Source organism: Neofelis nebulosa, chromosome 6 (genome assembly GCF_028018385.1).
Source record: "Neofelis nebulosa isolate mNeoNeb1 chromosome 6, mNeoNeb1.pri, whole genome shotgun sequence".
NCBI classification, from domain to species: Eukaryota; Metazoa; Chordata; class Mammalia; order Carnivora; family Felidae; genus Neofelis; species Neofelis nebulosa.
This window is the reverse complement of record NC_080787.1, coordinates 116457126-116476067: the sequence shown is the minus strand read 5'-3', so window position 1 is coordinate 116476067 and position 18942 is coordinate 116457126. Positions and strand designations below refer to the sequence as shown.

The window sequence follows — 18942 nt, the reverse complement described above, 5'->3', positions numbered from 1 at the left end:
CTTTGGACTATTTATTGGAGATTTTGAATCATTTTATTCTAAATTAATAACCTACAGCCCTGAAGGCCAGATTCATGCACTGATGGAAAATTAAGTTACGATTGCTTTTAAGAACAGATTCTTCAGCTGACTTAGTGGTGAGGATCCAAGAAAAGGAATGTATTATAATGCATTTATGAAATGCTGCTTTGTTCAGATGATCACTCCGTGGAGCCACATTGTTCATTTCACTGTGACCTGCCTTAGGCCCCTGATCATAGACTTGTAAACTGGCTAACAGGTTCTGCCTCTCCCCCTAATCCTTTTTGTCATTTGGGGATATAAATTCAGGCATACGGTTTCAAATGCCATCTTGTCTTCCTCTGTGTATTTTTCCCTGTCTGATTTATAAATATTCAGACCTTGATTATGAGAACATTTATCACCAGGTAAGAAATCTGTAATCAGAGGAATGTTACTGAGGGCACTGCACCTTATGTTGGGAACACATCAGACCAGGTTTCTTCCCCCATTTCCTTTCATTGGACAAGTAACCTACCCTGCTTGCCTCTGAATGAGGCACAACCATGGAATGGTCAGGAAAAGAAGACCATCTGTGCAAACTTGCCCAGTATTTTGGCGTGAAGCAATGATGCCTGCCCCTTTAATTCAAACGTCAGTTTCCATTTGAAGAAGGCCTGTTACTCTGGCATGATGAGAATATTCTAGGAAGCGTTTCTTTGGAAACTCTTGGCAGTATCCATGGATACCCAATCTGCAGGAAGCAAAGTGCATGATCTCTTCAGAAGCAACACACGTGTACATATAACTGCTCCGCGTTGAAAAGAGCAATGCGGTTTGCTTCAAAATACTGATGCATCATAGCAACGGTATTTAAAAAGTGGTAAATGGTTGAAAATTCCAAGTCTGCTCGTTACTAGAGATATGGTTAGTAGGAAAACAGAACTCCATCTATCAGTATTTTGGAGTTTTTTCTCCTGGCATGAAAATATGCACATAAAATAATCACAGATAAAAGTTCAAATATTTATAACCAGAAGCTTTTCTGTGGTCGTGAAGTTTTACTTGTGATGTTTTTTGCCTGCTGCAATTTTCATAAATCCAGCCTGTATTGGGTCAGACTTAATACTGGTCACCTAATCATTATTTCCCATCTACCTACCAAGTTCACACTTGTCCTAAACCTTGCTCGCTGGAGTAACAGGCTTAAAAAGAGAGCTATAAATATCACTTAATAAAGAACACAACGAAGATCAATAGGAAGAGATAGGTATTGAATTCATCAGCCAACTCTGCAAATATTTGGGCATCATTGCTTAATTTTTTTTTTTTTTTCTCTTAGAAGATACCTGCTACTTGCCTGGAATCGATCTTCTGAATAACAGAACCTATAATTAAAATGTGGTACCAAAAAATTATTGTTGAGTTGAATTCAACAAAAGAGAATTTGTTACCTCCTTGTAATTAGGAAGAGAGACTACCCCACTCAAAAGGAGGACAGGGTGGAAAGGCAGGGCCGCAGGGGAAGACAGACGGGGCTCTTCTCAGCCTGGCTCTCCCTACCTAGATCCTGGGGGCGTGGAGGCATGGGTGAGGGGGCCCTTTTTCAAAAATAGTTCCTTTGTTTTTCCCTTGTGGACTGGAATTTCACCAGCTGTTACATAATTCTATTTGAAAAATGTCAGTTCTACCAGAATGTCCAACCTGTTCATCTCAGTCTTGTGGTGATGTGTGCTTGGAGATGAATGGCTGATAAAGTGCGGAAGAGCATCCTCTGTACCCAGCATTTCTGCCTGAGTAATTTGCCAGTCTTCATACTCAAAGTGAGATTGGGATGATTTCTGGGGGGAGATTTATGATTGATCATGTTATTTTTGCATTGCCTTGATACCTACTCTTTATGGTACGAGCTAAAAGACATGTAAAGCATTTTTACCATTCTTAGATATTATTAAAAGTAACCATAAGAGGGGCACCTGGGTGGCTCAGTTGGTCAAGCAACTGGCTCTTGATTTCGGCTCAGGTCTTGATCTCACAGTTCATGGGTTTGAGCCCCACGTTGGGCTCCGTGCTGACAGTGTGGAGCCTGCTTGCCATCCTCTCTCTCCCTCTCTCTGCCCCTCCCCTGCTTGTGCTTTCTCTCTCAAAAAATAAACTTAAAACACACACACACACACACACACACACATGATTTTGCCACATATGATAGTCTGAAGTTCTCTGAACACCAGGTTTGAAGCAGTCTTATTACATCTCATGTTTAAATCACTTTTTCATCTTCCCACCATCTTCCTTTCCCACACCCATCCACAGTCCAACTTGATAATAAGTGCACAAGCTTATGCACCGTTTTGTGGTGAAGTTCTACAAATTTCAAGCTGTCAGATACTTTTGGAACAATGAACAGTGACAGAGCAGCAGTCTAGGCTTCCAGTGTTTTCTTCACATTGACCACCATGAATGGTGTGGCCTATTAAGACGTTCCATAATAAAGCATGCAGCTCTGCTTTCTATAGTTCGAGAACAGCGTTATAAGAAAATGTATAATTTAGAGTAAGATGCAGGTTGCTTTGCTGACATTACCTACCAATGGTCATAGTCTTTATGAGATGTGAGTTGTAAGATAAATTTGCACAGTAAATTCATGAATATTTTCCATCAAGCAACAGCATTTTAAAAAGTGGCAAATGGTTAGTTTACAGAACTGCATACTTTTTTGAAGAGCCAGTTTATTTTGTAACCACAACTCATATTGGAATTCCAGGTTGAGAATTTTTTTGTTGTACTATAATTTTGTATACATGGTGTTGACCTGAAGTCATTTTGATTTTTTAGTAAAAGATGACGTCCATCGTGTGTGAATACCTTTTAGCACTTGTGGAAACATTTTACCGCATGTGAACATAATAGGGAAACTCCAGGGCCAGTCAAGTCGGGATGACCTTGCACGTGCAAAGTGAGGCAGAAACAGGCAGCTCTTGAGTGATTAGGAAATGAAACCTCTATGCTAAGACTACCCACCTACCAACAACTGGTTTGATTATTTCAGTTGGAGTGATGTGACTTATTCACACATCACAAAATGATACTCGTGTCATTGTCTCTTACATCACTCCCAGATGAGAGTGAATAATAAAGAAAACCTTTCAATTAGTAGACGTGACATGAATATAGTTTTTATAAAATGGGTGAAATCCAAAGTTTTGAAGAATGGTTTAAAAGAAGCAGCTGAAATATATTTGAAGCTTCAAGACATTAACACTAATTTTCTTGATTGCTTTTCTATCCACTTTTAATACGGTTTTCAGATTTTAAGGCTGAGACCTGTGTGTGCAGAAATTAGTTGGTGAATGAAGATATTTGTTTATGCACCATAACTCTTGTTTTTTCTAATGCAGTGCAGTGTGCTGAATGCGGTCAAAGGGAGTATGGTCAAGAAGTGAGTTTATAAAAGGTGACCATTTCAAACACACCAGGCAACTGCAGATTGAGCACAGGAAGATTGATACCCACATGCAGCAGTGGGTAAGCAAGTCACAAGCCAGCTGGACAGGGTTTAGTTTCAACCAACATGCTGGAAGCTTAAAATTAGGGAAAATGCCAATGATCCTATCGGCAGGGCTTCTTTGTCCACATTTGTCCACTCTGGTTCAAATTTATAGCCCCATACCTACCTCTGCTAATATTCCAAGCCTCAGAGATTATATGGCTTTGAACTAGCTTGATTTTCAGTTGGCTGTATGCATTGTCTTGCCCCATTCATTTGAATAGGACTTTTCAGACTGGCTTTATTTCCCTATGTCACATATATCCACTTCTCTCTAATAGTAAATTTAAAAATGAATAAACACTAAAAAATATTATATAATATATATTGCATGGATAATATATATATATATATATATATATTAAATTGTGAATTTTCTTAGTAGGTCAATTCTGTGTTCACTTAAAAATTGCATCTGTAGGGGCGCCTGGGTGGCTCAGTCGGTTGGGCGACCGACTTCGGCTCAGGTCATGATCTCACGGTCCGTGGGTTCGAGCCCCGCGTCGGGCTCTGTGCTGACATCTCAGATCCTGGAGCCTGCTTCTGATTATGTGTCTCCTTCTCTCTCTGCCCCTCCCCCACTCATGCTCTGTCTCTGTCTCAGAAATAAACATTAAAAAAAAAAAAAAAAATTGCATCTGTAGCATGTGTGTCTACTTAGTAACAAATGTATGTTCCCATTTAGAAGGAAAGAGAAGCATATGATGTGGAAGGTAAAAACTCCTGCAGAAATCCAATTGTATTAATACAATGCTTTTTTTCATTCATGTGCGCAATTTGCAAAATGGAAGGGGTTGAAGAACTATTTCTCCCAGTTTCTAGCCACTCCCTTTTCAGATCTCCTTTACCTGAGTTAAATACTACTCTATGTAAAAAAAAAAAAAACAAACAAAAAAACAAAACAAAAAAACCTACTCTATGTAGATTAGAGAGAATTTTAGAATTGACAGGGTCGCTGGGTAATTACCCACACACCCTCTTATGTACGCCAAATTAGCAGAAGTTGATTTAAAATAGCATCTGCAGGGGCGCCTGGGTGGCTCAGTTGGTTAAGCGGCCGACTTTGGCTCAGGTCATGATCTCACGGTGCGTGAGTTCGAGCCCCGCGTCGGGCTCTGCGCTGACAGCTCAGAGCCTGGAGCCTGTTTCAGATTCTGTGTCTCCCTCTCTCTGACCCTCCCCCATTCATGCTCTGTCTCTCCCTGTCTCAAAAATAAATAAACGTTAAAAACAAAAAATTTAAAAAAATAAAATAGCATCTGCAGATTCATAGCTACCACCTTTTAAAGTCTGTACTAGCCCTGAAAACTTAAAGAAATTAAGAATTCAAAGTCATCATTAAAATCGATTTTAATTGCTTAAATAAACATACATAATTGATGCAAGTGAGGGCGATCACAAGCAGTTTGATGAAACTTGCAGTGAGTCCATCCCGTTGCTGCAGACTTCTTAGAAAGAGCTCCATCCCGCCCATGTGACTGAACTGAAAGGGGGTGCTCACCCTCAGCCTTCAAAAACATGCACATCATAAGTCCAAGCAAAAATCAAAGCAGGTCATTAATAGCTACGGGAAATACACGTTGAATTACACAAAGACAAAGGTATGGCCAATTGTGTACCTGTTAAGTGGGGATATTTTAAATTATGACAATCTACGAATACTTAAGTGTGATGGTCAAGTGGTTCATCATTAGCACACATACAAAATGGAAATCATTTTACGAAACTCCGCGGTGAGGCCATTCGAAGAACAGGTCACGGCCTGGGTTTTTCGCAGTGGATGTTTGGTCGCCGCATCCGAGGGCGCGCTGGGCGGGGGCGGGGCTCGGCGGCGGCTGCAGGGGGCGGCCCTAGCACTGCAGCTCCTCCTCCTCGGCCCGCCGGGGCCCGCCCCCCGAGCTCTGCGCGCTGGCGTGCGCCGTGGAGCTGAGCACCTCTTCAAAGCTGCCTCCGCCGTGGTTCGCCCCGCCTACTTTCGTCTGAAATGGGCAGAGACGCAAGCGTGCCATTAGTTCATCGGGTCTGCAATGTTCCTGTAAGACGGATTACTCTCAAACTCAGAAATATATTTTTTTCTTGCGAAGGGACGTAAAGGGTGTAGAGTAATTTCCTTTAAGAGTGCTAGAATGCCATTTATACTTGGGTTCTGGGATAGGATCCAAAACTCCACAATTTTGTACAATTTTAGCAGTGCCCTCTTTATCCCGTCTACATCTAAGAATCTCAATCCCTTCAGGAGCATATCCAGATCTGTGGATTTACACTGTCTACACATTCACCCTGAGAACAGATGTAATCAAAATGTTACCGGATTTTAGATAAATTCCCTCAATTTAAAAAATGTATGAACATCTTTAAGTGACTTCAGTTTAGGCTTTCTACTGGGATTTAGCAAGGCGATCTGGATTCCTGACAAATGTGTTTTGAAAAGCGGCTGCATTGAGCATGCTTTCTGGTCTCTGCTGTGAGAGGTAGACAGGACTCAAATCTTAAGTTCTGGCCCCTTCACATCTTTCTAGGCAGTTGCCCTTTTAGGAGGAATATCCCTTGAAATGCAAAGTTATGATGCTTTAGGAGGCTCCCTTTTCATGTACTTGTTACTGGTAATAAGAATAGAATCAGGAAGAAATCAATTTATAAGAAATATGGTTAAAGTATTTTGAAAAATTCCTCATAAAAAGTCCTTTGAAAGAATATTTAATGCTTAGTGCAAGCCTTATTGATGGTCACATTGGTTTCCTTTAACTATTAACAATATGGAAAAACACGTTAAGAAAAGAAAGGTACAGAATAGAAAATGTTGCTTTTCCCAAAATGCTGACTACTCCTCACTGCCACCAAAGTGATCACTCACTCACAGGAACATAAGCCACACTAGGGGATGTATCCGCTTCCTGCCTGGTCTGCCCTTTAAAAAACTTAACCAGGTTTTAAAAGCTGTTTAATCATTGCAGAACAAGCACACACTTTTCTCCAATTGTCACGAAAATCCCTCTCTGCCTCTTTAAATTCAGTTCCTAAGTTGAATTTACCACCACGCTCGGGGTCAGAAAACTCATTCCAGAAAGTGACAGATAATAAATATTTTAAGCTTAGGAATCACATCGTCTCTGTCACAAATACTCAAATCAACCATTGTACAAAGCAGCCAAAAACAACACATAAATGAATGAGCATGGCTGCTTTCCCAGAAAACTATATGTATGGACACTGAAATGTGAATTTCATGTAATTTTAACACATCACAAAATAGCATTCTTCCTTTGATTTTTTTCAACCATTAAAAAAGATAAAAACCATTCTTAGCTTACAGGCCATTCAAAAATAGGCAACCAGCTGGATTTGGCCCACAGGCCCTCATTTGCAGACCTCTGGCACTGAGCATGGATTCCTCCCCCACTCTGGGTCATCTCAGCACTGGGAAGAAGCAGGCGTTCTTTCCACTTGGTAATTTTTCACTATGTTTATTTCTTTCCAGAGAGAAACAAGAGTAATCTACTCTCTTAATAGTTCCCATTCTCCTCTTTATTGTATTTGTATTCAATTTTGCAACAGAAGTCACACACAGTTTTGAATCAAGTGAATACCAAGTACTGATATTTTCTGTTGGGTTTTGTTGGATTCTCCTCTCCTCTCCTCTTCTCCTCTCCTCTCCTCTCCTCTCCTCTCCTCTCCTCTCCTCTCCTCTCCTCTCTTCTTGATATTCTCAAATCAAAATAGAAAAATAAAGGAGGGAATCATTTTGAAATAAAGCAAATTTGGCAAAAAGGGGAATGAAATAAAGGGGTTTTCTAACCATGTGGGTTGAGTGGAATAAAGGGGTATCCTAACCATGTGGGTTGAATGAGTGCACACAGCAATACTTTAGGTGAGGAGTTGCTTTAGCAAAGATGTGAACAATAGACATCTTCTGGACTCTTAATCCAAGCATTTGTCACTTTGTCCCCAAAACTATGATCGCTGTTTGCATACAATTCTATTTGAATTATGGTGTTGGGCCTCCTAATGTCTAATAATAAAATGGCTGGTTGAGAGGACACCAAGAAGTAATAAGTATATGTTGTCTTTTTTTTTTTAAGGTTTTAAATCAGGCCATGCAATGTATTCATCAAAAAGAGGCGTGCTAAAAATATGGTGTGGTTGACATGGTTCGAAGAATGATTGGAAGGCTACGTGATTAGAATGGTTGGAAGGGATGTGCTTGCTTATTCACTGGAACATGGCAGAATATAACAAATATGATTTCACAGGAGCTGGGTTTTGGTCTGCTTGCTTGTTTGTTTTAGATGAAATACAAAGTGTACAGGTGAAATCAGCTAATATGTCATCAAGTAATGCCATCAATGATGTAGGCAAAAAGGACTAAATTTTACATAATTATGATGCATTGGGAAAATGTTCATGGAAAATCAAACTACAGAACTTGGTAAAAAAAAAAAAAGGGAAGAACAATCAATTGGATATAAATGCCACCTGGTATGTGACAGATTGCGCTGGAAGATGCAAGAACGGACCTCTCTTCACAGCAGAACATTATTTCTAACAGAACACAAACACGAACATGACTCCTTTCGTGTGGTGTTTTACAAATCAAGCCTAAAGCAGTGTGTGTGAATGGAACTGCAGACTATAAACCTGCAAGGAATGCCCTTACTGATTCATCCTTACTGATTTGTGAGTCAGCTGAAACAGCCTCACGATCCATAACTAAAGTTACAGAAGTTTTGAAGAAAATCTAGAACACAAAAGTAAACTATGCAGCAAAGAAACCAGATAAAGAAGGGTTAAACCTATATTATTTAGTCTGGAGGAAAAAAAGAATGAGCAGTTTGCAATTACTGAATATGAGTGGGAAGTTTTACACAAAGCACAATTATTAGCTGCTTATTCTCCATTGCCTGGGTGGGCAGAAAAAGAGGAAGTAGGCATTGACTGTGACATAGGAAGTGGGTGGCATGTGAGTCTTGTTAAACCCGGGCACAATCATGCAGACACAGAAGCCACTTTAAGAAAAGTCTTGACACAGGCTAGTATCTAGTCGGCTGAGTTAGTTCTGTGCTTGTCTGAAGGAGGAGGCAGGCTCTCCACTTTCCATCCCCATGAAGTGAGAAAAGGGAGAAGCTTGGAGTGTGGACCAAACAAATGATACGTGAGCTGCGAGCTTACCAGAGTTTCCTAAAAGCAAATGGAAATAGGTTGTTCTTTATTCTTCTTTTGCTTCTTCATATCTCCTTCTTCTAAAGAAAACCTAAAAAGTACAACTTCTCCTGTGTCAGAACTTATCTAACAAGTAACAGAATCCATCTCCCTTCGATTGTCTAAGGCTGAGAACCAAATGCAGAGAAATTAACTCCTAGGATTTTCTGAACCTTTTGTTCTGAAACTTGATATCTTAGCAAGAGAAATGTTCAAGGAACCACACTGACCCTCCTTATCAAAAGTTTTCCCTACCCACGGGGGCAATTGTAATGGCTCCTATGGGTCCCTATAACACTCAATAAGCCATGATGTTGACAAGAGGGGTAGTGAAATTACACAACTACAAACTGCTGGTAAATGCTGAGTAACAATCTCATTCTTGGGTCATAAACATCTAATCACAGGCTAAATAAAGTAGAAGGAGAAGACTGTGTGGAAGATCCTTCCCTAAGAGGAAAGACTCTTCGAGATCCTGTAGGAGGAAGACTTTCCAGCCTCACAGGCTTATCAGGCAGCACATGGTGGCAGAGAATTCAGAGGCAGCTGGATAATCAGCATGTGCATATACCTGCTTTTGATCTGGTTAAAGATCATCTGCATCCTTCATTTTCCCAGCTAAGGAAATACAGAAATGGATGGTCTACAAAATAGTGATAATAACGTCAAGATGTATTTAAGTCATTGTTTAAATAAACAATCTTAGTAGTTTCAATGATTTTTCCTGTTTTGAAAGTTCTCTATCTTTTAAGCCTAGATTGATTTTGTTTGTGCTTTCTTCCTCTGTAGACTAACCTACCTATGCTCAGACAATATTTTCAAATGAAATTTTTTAGCCCCTCCCATGAAACAGACATATTGTCAGTCTAAACCTGGAAATCAAATGCATTATTACAAAGTTATGCATTTTGTGACTCAGCTTTATTTTCCCTCCATGATAATCCTGCTGTGCTGTGCTCAGTGTGTGAATGGAGGAAACAAGTCTAGGTGTCTGACAGGAGGTGGAAGGCAGCATAACGTGTGGAGTCAAGTTCACTATTGCTAGCCCGTGTGCAAACTGGAGGGGCTCTGAGTTGTTACTGACCTTCCACTTGCATTCTAAATCCAGAATTCACATATCCTTTATCCTATCCACAATCCTCTCGCACATACCTGTTTTCGAGGGGTACCACTAAGTTCTAATTTAGTAATCTTAGTTCTAATCTTAGTTCAAGACGTGAACACAAATCCCAGTTCACTTCCAACAAGTAATCACCCCTGAAGGGCTTACATGAACAACTCTGTGAGGGCACAGCAACACCGTCCAGTACTGGTTTTATTGATAGATTCATATGGAAAGAAAAAGATGGACTCTGTGCAAGTTTGCCTTCCTGGTTGCACCAAATGCTGGCGGCCCTGCCTTCGGAACTAACCATAGCAGTGACTAATGCTGTCCTGATTCACGGACCCAACGACACAAAATTCACTTCATCTGTACCTTAAGGCTTGTGACAGTTGTCTCAACCCTCTCCTCAAATGATTTGAAAGTAGGAGAATTCCTAAAATAACAAAAAAAGAAGAGAGGTCAGCCCCAAAGACTCACTGTCTTAGCAACTGTGCTGGTTGCAGAAACCGTGGCTTTCTGTTCTTATTGGTAAACATCATCTCTGCACCACAGCCATGTCCTGACATGGACATTTTCTAAATAAAATATTCAGATAATCAACTGTAGAATAAATAGTACAGCATTTTGTTAATGACACAACTGTAATAATTTCAAGGGGCACTGGAAATCATTTCCAATGAGTCAAAGGAGTGATAGCTTAATTTGTCATTTACTAATTAATTGTTTCTAGCACAGTACTCCTTTTTCCAGCTTTTTTTTTTTTTTTTTTTTTTTTTGGTAAGCAATGGAAAGTCTATCTGAAGAATGTTGTGTTAGAGTTGTCTCCCCTGGAATTTTAAAGTTATTTATTTCAGTAAATGTGAGAGAAGACAGAAATAGCTCCAGGAAAAAAAAAAAAAGGTTCATAAATTTTTCTTTTCCATGCCTCAAAAGGTAATCACTTCGTCAATTTTCATGAAGTGGTGTTTCTGAACGTCAATGCTTTCATTGTTTTTCCTCGTAAAGAGGATATACTTTTTGTTCTCTTACCAAACAGAATCTTTTCAGTCATTGACATTTTATTTGTGACTCATTCATTGTGTTAAATAATCTATATACACCATCTTGTTACTTTAAGCGTTAGATACTTCATTTGGTGCTTTTTGGTTTCCTATATTGGATTTGGCCACATGACATCATGATTTAATGACACCATGACCATTGAAAATGATATCCCTAACTAAAGAAACAGGAACTAAGAAGGAACTAAAAATGTATCTGAATTCTTGTATCCATGTAAGCACTCAGCCACAAGGACTGTCATCATTTTCAAGTCAAATAACTCAACTGAATGATACTAATTTTAATAAGCTGCCCGTTATTCTGTCTTGAGTGCAAAAGAACTGAAATAAAAGGAATGGCCTAGAGGAATTTTATAAGGGAGAATGGCTATAATATATGGGCTTCTTTGTATGGTGTGGAGTGAAGCATGGCTCTAATACTATCAAGAGGAAACTAATGTACATAATATGTTTTTGGAGTGCATTTGGCTTTGTTAGAGATTATCTCCAGAAACTGTGACACTCCAGATAGTCAGAAATGCATCTGCATTCATACTGTATGAATTAAGAACAGTGAGTTTACAGGGCCTTATGATCTCACATCTTATCTATAATGCAAGTATAAGTCAAATTCTTGGGTAATCCTCCATAATATTGCTGTTTCATTATGAAATATTAACAAATTTATATCTGAATGACTCAAGAGTATACATTCACTGGCACTTTACTTCCACTGTGGGTTTTATTTGGGCAAGCCTGCTTACATGCCTGCCTATCACTGATCAGTTAACAGGCCCGCGGTGGTCAGACAATTCAGCCTAATGCCTCATGGGTACATGTTAGATGAGTAAAAAATTTTTTTAAGTTAATTTCAGGCAAGATCATGAGAACTACATCTGCATAAGCCAATAAGACTACATCTGCATGAGGACTACATAAGCCACTAGATGGGTTCATAGAGCAAAACCATGTTAATTTTTGGCAAGCCCTTCTTTGGACACCTACACTTAGAATTGGACATGTAAAGGAGCTCAGGGCTGCAGGATGTGCTACTCAATTTGAGTGTTTTTATGTCACAGGGAGCAAGTCATTCAAAGATAGACTAGGCAATCTTGAATCTATGCTTTCTATTTACCACCAAATTAGGGAAATCAAATACTGCGGCTGAATTTCTCAAGTAACTATACAACCCCAGTGTGGAAGAAACATCATCAGGATAATAAAACAGACATTCCTGTAATTAAATTACACTAGGATGTGTGCTAGAGAACAGGGAGAAGCTATTTCCTCAGATTTAATCAGGTCATATACAGCTATAAATGACCCCAAAAGAATTTGGCTTCGGTGGTCTCAAACTATGCAGATTTGGTATGAATATACACTATAAAGCAGGGAGCATGGGGATAGTTCAGACTGTAGTGGGGGAGGGTCCTGGAGGCCTGATCTCCCACAATCCACCCCCCCACCGTGCCAGCCTAGCCCACGGCAGCCCTCCCACGGCAAGCACCGTGGGGGAAGCAGTAATCTGGTTTTAGCCTCTTCCTTTAGATATGAAGAAACTGCTATCACTGAGGTGACTTTCCCAGGGCTGCCAAGTTCATTTATGGCAGAAGTGGGCTACAATCTGCATCTTCTGACCCCCAGTCTGACATTCATTGTTCCATGCCCTATTACTATTAGTGTGCTTTTATCTAATTAAGCCATGCAAACTCAAAGTGGGGAATGTCTTTCTCGGAGGTTTCCATCCAGTTAGTAATTTTAATCACTTATTATTTTATTATTCAACAGACACCTCACCTTAGTATCTACCTTAAAAAATCCTGTTAATATCCTCTCTACAACCATAGCCCTCTGGTCTCCTATTCCTTTCATTTAAACTGTCTCCCAGGCTTGCATTTAATTCTGCTGAAATAAAGAATGTCCTTCCGCCTTTGCAGGTGTGTTCGTCCAGGCCAGTGCTAAGAATGTGCTTTACACAGGTTACTTGGTTTGTGTCACACAACAACATGTGCAGTGGGTCTTATTTCTCCCAATGAACAGATAAGAGAATGGAAGTTGAGAAGGTTAAGTGACTTGTCTCAGGTTACACAAATGAGAAGAGGCTGGATTTAAGCCAGTGTGGTCAAAAGCAGAAGACCGTTATACCCTCCTTCTGTAGAACCCTCAGCCTTTTCTCCTGAGGGCCATCAGAAAAGAGAATACAGGTCATGGGATTTCCTTTCATATTGAGAGGGGGGAAAAACTCCACAAAGAAAATATCAATAAAGTCACACTTCATACATTTTGCATTGATATTATATAAAGTAATTGACACACATTACCTCATAGCAGGCATACTTATGGAATGGCGAATGGAGTAGCTTCAGGGCAAAAGCAGATTAAAAGAAAAAAAAAAGAGAGAAAAGATAGCACAACATAAGTACATGAGAAACTCCCTCCTCACAGCTCTTAAAACAGCAATTTCAACTGTCTGAAGTATTCCTTGCCCACCCCACCAAAATGACATTTGTTTTCGTTGGGTAGGAAGGACCACGGTCAGCTTTCAAGGGCATAAAGAAGAGTACACTGTTCAAGTTGCATGTTATTTTACTTCCTGTGGGTTCTCTGTGGGCTGGGAACTTTGAGGATGAGGAGAATGTCTGGTTTCCTCAGGTGCGCCCAGGAGCCCGTGGACACTCTCTCTAGGTCCAGCTCCCTCTCCCCTCCCTTCTGTTCAGGAAGAGAGGAAGGGCTGTACTGAGGAAGTAGAGCCCAGCAGGTAAAAGCTAATCGTTCCATTGTAGAGAAACTCTTCAGAGGAATACACGTAGTTAACATAAGACATTCAAGGAAACACATGGCAGGCAAACACCATCAGCACAGTTCAACATGGGAGCAAGGACTTCAGTATCCATTCCAGGACATCTGGTACAAATACCAATATTTCTGAGAATTCTAAGGGTTTCGGCCTCCTCTATTAATCCTATGGTAGCTGAGTCATCTTTTCTCTGATCGCCTGTAATTCCTTTGTGAGTTCCACTCAGAAATCAGGCTGGGCAGAGAGAGGGAGCACTACAGGGTCACACTACCTGGGATGGCGCTCCCCCTTCACACTTTCCAACACTATCCCTGCTTCTCTCCTCCCAAGAAGATAAGAGTAAGCAATCAAACTCCTCACCCTTACCCAACAATATCCACTGAGGTCATTAGTATGGGCAGCACTTTACTCGAACTCAGAAAGAAAAAGACAAAGAAATTCAGGGGGTACTTATGATCTTACTTACACGCTCCACTTAGAAACCATAGGCAAAACATTTCCTCAGAAGTTATGTTTAAAAAAGAATTACTAGGGGCGCCTGGGTGGCGCAGTCGGTTAAGCGTCCGACTTCAGCCAGGTCACGATCTCGCGGTCCGTGAGTTCGAGCCCCACGTCAGGCTCTGGGCTGATGGCTCGGAGCCTGGAGCCTGTTTCCGATTCTGTGTCTCCCTCTCTCTCTGCCCCTCCCCCGTTCATGCTCTGTCTCTCTCTGTCCCAAAAATAAAAAAAATAAAAAAAAAAAACAAAACGTTGAAAAATAAATAAAGGGTTGCTTTGCTGTCCTTTCAATAAAAAAAAAAAAAAAGAATTACTAAAAGAAATTCATCAGCATTATTAATCTAATTCATCTCTTTAAATACAGGCAGTTTACTTAGGAAAAAAAATCCCCCCCTCAAAAGTATATCCTACCTCAAAAGTATATAATAAGATTCCACCTAACAGAAGGCTTAACTGGACAACTGCACATTTCCTATCATAAGTGGTCTTCTGGTAACCTTTCCCCTCTTCAGAAGGAATAGAAAGTTGAAGGTAAACCATCCACATAAGAAATAGTTATAAGAATTTCAGAAAAACAACAATCTAGAGAAAATAATTTTGTTTCTCAATTTTACTTTTTAAAGTCTCATAAAACTACACAACTCTTGGTGACTGGGTGGCTCAGTGGGTTAGTTGTCTGACTCTTGATCTCTCAACTCAGGTCATAATCTCATGGTTCATGAGATCGAGCCCTGAGTCGGGCTCCTTGCTGACAGCATGGAGGCTGTTTGGGATTCTCTCTCCCTCTCTCTCTGACCCTCCCCTGCTCTCACTCTATTTCCCTCTAAATAAATAAATAAACATTTAAAACACACACACACACACACACACACACCTCTCAATTTATGCTTTTTTTTTTTTTTTTTTTAATTCTTTCAATCCTAAGGACCCCTGCCAACGCAGGAACGATTGGGAATGCAGGAAGGGATTCCTAAGAGATTGCTCAGCAAGCGAAACTGGTGTAAATGACTCAGAAATGATACAAATATGTGCTTAAATAAATTCAAACCCATTAGATGCCCTGTACTCTGTAATTTCCTGGTCATGAACACTCTCAGGAAAAGAGATCTAGTGTTTTGGCTGAAGCACACCCACGGTGTGAGGGAAGCAGTGGGCTCTGGGAAGGAAGGGAACAGCCAAGGAGCTGGCAGGGACCCAGAGGCGGCGCTTACCCGATGGAGTGAGACCTGCAGCCCAGGCAGCACAGGAGAGAGCAGGAGCAGAGTTAGCATATCAGGATGCAAAGACAGGACCACAGTGCCCTTTGTCCCCTTTCTCAGCCCCAAAGCAAAGACTATGCGACTCCATATATTACTCTTTTGGAGTATACTTTTTAATGTGTCTTCACAATTACTTTACCAACCTGTTATAAGTTGTGCTTCTGTTGTTCTCATAGCTATCTATAGAGATGGTTGGACTCTATTAAGGTATATACCTCCTCCAGAGATTTCACCTCCACTAGTTCACACACCATTTGAATAAACAACTGCGAAGTTCCAAGAAGATGCCAGTGTTATTATCAAAATGATTCCAAGAGCTTGCATTTCTTCAGAGTACTTTCATAAATGTGTCCTTGTTTTCACTTTGCAGAAAGCATTTTAGTTAGGTAGTCATCTATTAACAATGTTATTTTACAGGTGGAGAAGGGGGGACAGTTCCATTGATGGGGCTATGGGGACTTCAGGCAATGTCAATCACGATAAAAGGAGAATCTTAGCTTGAAAATATGACTTGTTTTTAGAAAACATATCAATTTAAGGAGAGCTTAGGTTGGTTAAGCGTCCAACTCTTGATTTTGGCTCAGGTCATGATCTCACACTTCCTCAGATGGAGCCCCACATTGGATGCTGTGCTTTTAGCACTTGAGATTCTCTCCCCCACCACCCCCTCCCCTGCCACCTCTACCCCACTCACACTCTCTCCCTCTCCCTCTCAAAATCAATAAATAAACTAAAAAAAAAAACAAAAACAAATTGAGAGGTACTCTTTTTCTTTCCAGGATCTGAATATTGCTGGCAATCTTTCTGAACAAGTTCAGAAACTTTTTCCCAGAACACACAAGAAAATTTTACGGTGTAACTAACAAGAATATAGGATAATATGATATTTAAAATTTTTTTAATGTTTTATTTATTTCTGAGAGAGAGAGAGAGTGAGTGTGAGTGGGGAAGGAGCAGAGAGAGGGAGACACAGAATCCAAAGCAGGCTCCAGGCTCTGAGCTGTCATTACAGAGCCCAACACGGGGCTTGAACTCCCAAACCTTGAGATCATGACCTGAGCCAAAGTCAGACACTTAACTGACTGAGCCACCCAGGAGCCCCAGATAATACGATGTTTTAAATTAAAAAGGTATTCAAAGTAAAATGTGATAATTTTTTTAAATTTCTCTACTACTATTTTATAAATTAGCAAATTAATTTAAACGAAAAATAAAATCTTACTAATTTCTCATTTAAGAATCTTTATTACACTAAATTTAAGTACTTTTCAAATATGACTTTCACATATATTATTTGTTCTAGCATAATTTAAGACTAAAAATTTTTCATAAAACTTGTTGATTTCACAGGGACTTATCTGCAATTATATTTAATGTTAGAGTTATAGTTTGAGAAAAATATAGGTCCTAAGTTTGCAAAGTCTACAACATATTACAGGACCACATTTGAGTCTCCACTAACATAGGCTACATTAACTAACATTTTTAGCCACAGTTTAGAATGAAAGTGTTGTATCCTCTATATAGAGAAACAATTAATGAAAAGTTTGGGAACTTCTGGGAAATAGACTATCCATTACCCTAAGACAAATCTACACTGAAACAGAAGAAAAAGAAGTTAACACAACCTTGATGTCATACCCAATTAGCATATGAACATGAATAGGTTAACAGATTACGTATGTGAAACAGTCTTCATTCTTTTCTACTTAGGAAAACTACCAAAACCTTTACAAAATACAGTGCACTCCTGTTAATGTACACTTCCTAACTGCCATCTTGTGGGGGTCACTTGTAACTGAGACAGTCACTTAGTAAGGATAAAAACTAGCAGGGGGTGGCTCAGTCGGTTAAGCACCTGACTCTTGATTTCGGTTCAGGTCATGGGTTCAAGCCCTGCATCAGGCTCTGCTCTAGCAGCATGGAGCTTGCTTGAGATTTTCTCTCTCTCCTTCTCTCTGCCCCTCCTCCATTCACCCTGGCTGTCTCTCTCAAAGTAAATAAACTAAAACAAAACAAAAAACAAAAAAAAAACCCTAACATTTATTGAGTGCTTAATACACGGCAGACTCTCTTCTACAACTTTTATAATGACTTGATGATATTGTCACTCTTACCCCCTTTCATAACAAGAACACCTGGGTACAGGTGACCTAAGTGAATGTGGCTTCCTCATAACCTGACCACCTACGAGTTTGTTACGAATGCAGATCCCTAAAGTCCATCCAAGACCTACTGAGGCATAATCTCCAAGAGGTGGAATATGGAAATATGCACTTTAAACAGGCCTCAGAGGTGTTCATAAAGTCCTCTCAAGTCGGAGAAAATAACACTCCAGCGGTCCTAGTGTTCCAGTGAAAGGTTTCAACTAAGTATGTGGAGAACAAATTTTATAAACATGGCACAATGTATTTTCCTGGTTATAACAGGTAATAGGGTATTTTCTGTTTAGAAAAATTATTTAATTAGTTTAGATAAATGTTTTAATGCCATTAACAGGACAAAAAATTTTATTTGTAATAATGGGGTTAATTAATAATCCAGAAGGTTTATCCATTCATCACATGCAGCCTCTGAAAAATTTCAGTTGCTTTTCATTACTGCATTATTAATAAATATGAATATAAAACAATGTACTGAGATTCATGCTATGTACTTAACTCTAGCCTCATGAATGCTAACTTGTTAAGATAGCACATGAATACTTGGCACAATCTAGTAAAGTTTATTTCTGAACAAAATAAACACAAAGATATAAATATTCGTCTGTAAGTAGCAAAGTTGCAGAGTAATAAAAAAGTAATAGTTTAAAGAATCCAGTGAAATAATATGCATAGTTTTTTTTTAAAAGAAATTTAAAATTTATACTTCAAAAGTTTTTTAAAAATGAATTTGATTTCTAGGGAGAAAAATAAAATTGATTTATAAAGAAAAATTTCTTAAGCATATTGCCAAATTCAAAATAAACTGATAGGTATTTAAACAAGCAAAAAAAAAAAATGAAAGTAACAACACTATATGAGATAACTTACGAAAACATAATAAAAAAAAAGAATGGTCAATACTACATTGTTTTTCTGGTGCCTATAGTGAGGACATTTATTTCTTAGTTCAAAATCTTGATGTTCACCCTAATTTTATATGATAATGAAATACTGAGAATAACCAAATTATGCAAGGACTATCTACCATGGTACCTTTTGGGAAAAACAGAATAAATATGTAATATCTAGCATAGAAAAAATATACTAGATGAATGAATGTATACAAAAATGAAACCTAGAATAGTTTATCAAAGCATACTCCATTGAATACATATTTAACTTACTGTTTAAATTTTAATGAATAAAATTCTGTGTGTGCTGCATTCTTCTGAAATCCTCCCTAATTACTAATTATTACTAATTACTAATCATTAAAGGAACCCTGTATCTTCCATTTTTACTAGGTCATGTCCTAATGGAGAGGGCATCTTTGGGACCAGGCTCACTAACCCGACT

General features: G+C 39.3%; 1 protein-coding gene across 8 annotated transcripts in view; it reads right to left on the bottom strand.

Annotated features, from left to right (window-relative positions):
* Positions 1-4879: 4879 nt before the first annotated feature.
* The window catches only part of TPD52L1 (TPD52 like 1), a 111768-nt gene continuing 97705 nt past the window's right edge, over positions 4880-18942 (bottom strand). For 3 of the 8 annotated variants that reach the window (XM_058735155.1, XM_058735151.1, XM_058735154.1), the window contains exons 5-8: positions 15395-15409; positions 13210-13248; positions 10221-10281; positions 4880-5526 (exon numbers count right to left, since the gene is read on the bottom strand). In XM_058735155.1, coding sequence (XP_058591138.1) covers positions 5398-5526; positions 10221-10281; positions 13210-13248; positions 15395-15409 — 244 coding nt within the window. In that variant the 3' untranslated portion in view covers positions 4880-5397. Of the gene's footprint in view, positions 5527-8713; positions 8796-10220; positions 10282-13209; positions 13249-15394; positions 15410-18942 lie in introns of all 8 variants that reach the window. The other 5 variants (XM_058735153.1, XM_058735152.1, XM_058735156.1 and 2 more) reach the window with 5 other exon arrangements.